The sequence below is a fragment of the Theobroma cacao genome, chromosome 6, assembly GCF_000208745.1.
Source record: "Theobroma cacao cultivar B97-61/B2 chromosome 6, Criollo_cocoa_genome_V2, whole genome shotgun sequence".
Taxonomy (NCBI): domain Eukaryota; kingdom Viridiplantae; phylum Streptophyta; class Magnoliopsida; order Malvales; family Malvaceae; genus Theobroma; species Theobroma cacao.
Window position 1 is genome coordinate 16,899,087 of NC_030855.1, and position 2,181 is coordinate 16,901,267.

The following is a 2,181-nucleotide window of genomic DNA, read 5'->3' on the forward strand; positions in this document are numbered from 1 at the left end:
GGCTTGAAACCAGGATGAAAACTACTTTTGCCAAAAATCATTTTCGAAATCATTAATGTGTTAACTAGAGGCACACAGGAAGAGAGAAGGAAAGATGCCTCTGCAACTAACCCTAAAAGGGAATTCCATCATTTCATATATACAAACAGGTTTGGAGTTGCACTAGTGGTATAATTAATCCTGTATAGCAGGCATACGACTATGAGTTCATTCCACCAATAATTAAATCAGCTTATCATGTCACTCTGGCTGAATCCCAAGTTCTGCGCCACTAATCAACATGATTAAAATGGTTTGCTTAGTAGCATATATAAGCACAGCAGAAAGCTAGCAGTGTTCATTATTTAAAGGTTAAAATCAAGGGCTAACAATTAATATAATGCATTGTGATCAATTAATTCGCCTGCTCTATTCCCCAGAAAAAATAATATTTCTATTTGATAATGTGCTTCTTCTTAGAAAGATGAGAAGAAAGCTTGTTAGTTGATTAACAGTCTTCAGTTTCAACTACCTTAACCTATTTATTTTATTTTCTAAAGCATTCCTGCAAACTAGAGAGAAATAGTAAGATAATCCCCAGTTGAAGATTAAAAATCATTTTCATCATCACTCAGCGTTCTTTACAATTTCGCCAGTCTCACTTAAATCTAAAGACAAAAAGAAGGTGCTCTAGGATCCCCTTTTGCTAGAATGGGTTGCTTCAACTTGTACTATACTAAAAGGTTCAGATAAGAAAGGTGCCACTTCTAAAGCATCTTCAGTTTCTTATGAAGTAATGATCAAGGACAGAAGTGAAGGAAAGAAGAATAAATGCCATCAGTACAAGAAGAGAATGAGATGTTTCCATTAACTAACATGACCAAATATTAAAGCTTGGCGAATCTAAAGTTAATTGATTCATCCTATCAAAGTCAAGATCAGACACACCATTGTTTTTCTTATCTTAACTTGCATCCACTCTTCTCAAAAACCCTTGAGGGAACAGCAAACCGAGCTGAGAAAGACCTGGAGAGGTCATCAGGATCAGCTGACATCAAGCCCTGATCAAAATTCTGCGCGTATGTGTAAGGATCATAAGAAACATGCACCCGCGTACTCGATGAACAATCAAAGATCTTCTTCTTTTCCCTCATCAGCCTTCTCCATAGCATTCTCCACCTTGGCAGCTTTGATCTGGTCACCAACACATTGATTGAATGCATCCGGTCGTACTGGCTTTTTGCATACCCTTGGCTCCATCTCAAATCCTGGGTGCCTGAACTGCACCACTTGCTGAGTTCCATAGTGAAAGAAAATCTATAGAACAGGTGGTTGTAGATCTTGTTCTGGCCGGAGTGTAAAGCCTCTGGGTCCATGTACTAGGGTACTTATACAGAATGACCATTTTCAAAGTCAAATCGTATGATGCCCCTAGTAATGGATTGATTTTTCAAAACAAACCAAATTTCAATGTTAATTTAACTTCCATATGTGATTTTTTTTTATGGGGGTATTTCAATAAGTTGATCCTAAAATTAAGCTAAATGCGATGGTAAGTTTTTTAAATGTTCCTTTGGGTCTACTATTATAATTTATAACACAGCTAGCTACATATGTGGTTGATGCATTGACCTGCAAAGTGACAATTGGATTAGTTTTGTTGATTTGAACTGTCAAGATTAATTAGAATTGAATTTTAATGCTTTTGCTTCTCTTCAAATCATTATTCAAACTGATTACTATCTTAAAAAAGAAATAATTAATTATGGGTGCATGGGCTTCAAACTGCTGCAGCTTTTCGGTTTGGGATTCAAGGCCCAAACAGGTGGCCTTGTTGTTCCTTCCTTTATTTTACGTGGTACAACCTTTGAATTTATTGGTTTTGTCTTATTCCACCTATTCTATTTATTGGATACTGGCCTTATTTGATCCAAATTTGACATGATCTGAGCTGAATAATTCCAATAATTAATTCAGAACGATCGACATTTGAATAGTTCATTTAAATTTAATTCGATTAATTTTACCTTGAATCTAAGATAACTTAAATCTCAATGACTAATCCCTAATAATCTAAGCCTGCATGATATAAATTTTAATAGTTTAAAAGTCAAACTCAAATTAGTCGAATTTAAAATAACCAAAATTCAAATTTGATTATTATTTTTAAGTCTTTGTCACCTCATGAAAAAAGTTAGATTT

At 34.8% G+C, this 2,181-nt stretch overlaps 1 protein-coding gene across 1 annotated transcript; it reads right to left on the bottom strand.

The window, feature by feature from the left end:
* LOC18595910 lies at positions 939-1,283 on the bottom strand. The gene has a single exon (XM_018122813.1). The coding sequence runs from the start codon at positions 1,281-1,283 to the stop codon at positions 939-941; it is 345 nt and encodes a 114-aa protein (XP_017978302.1).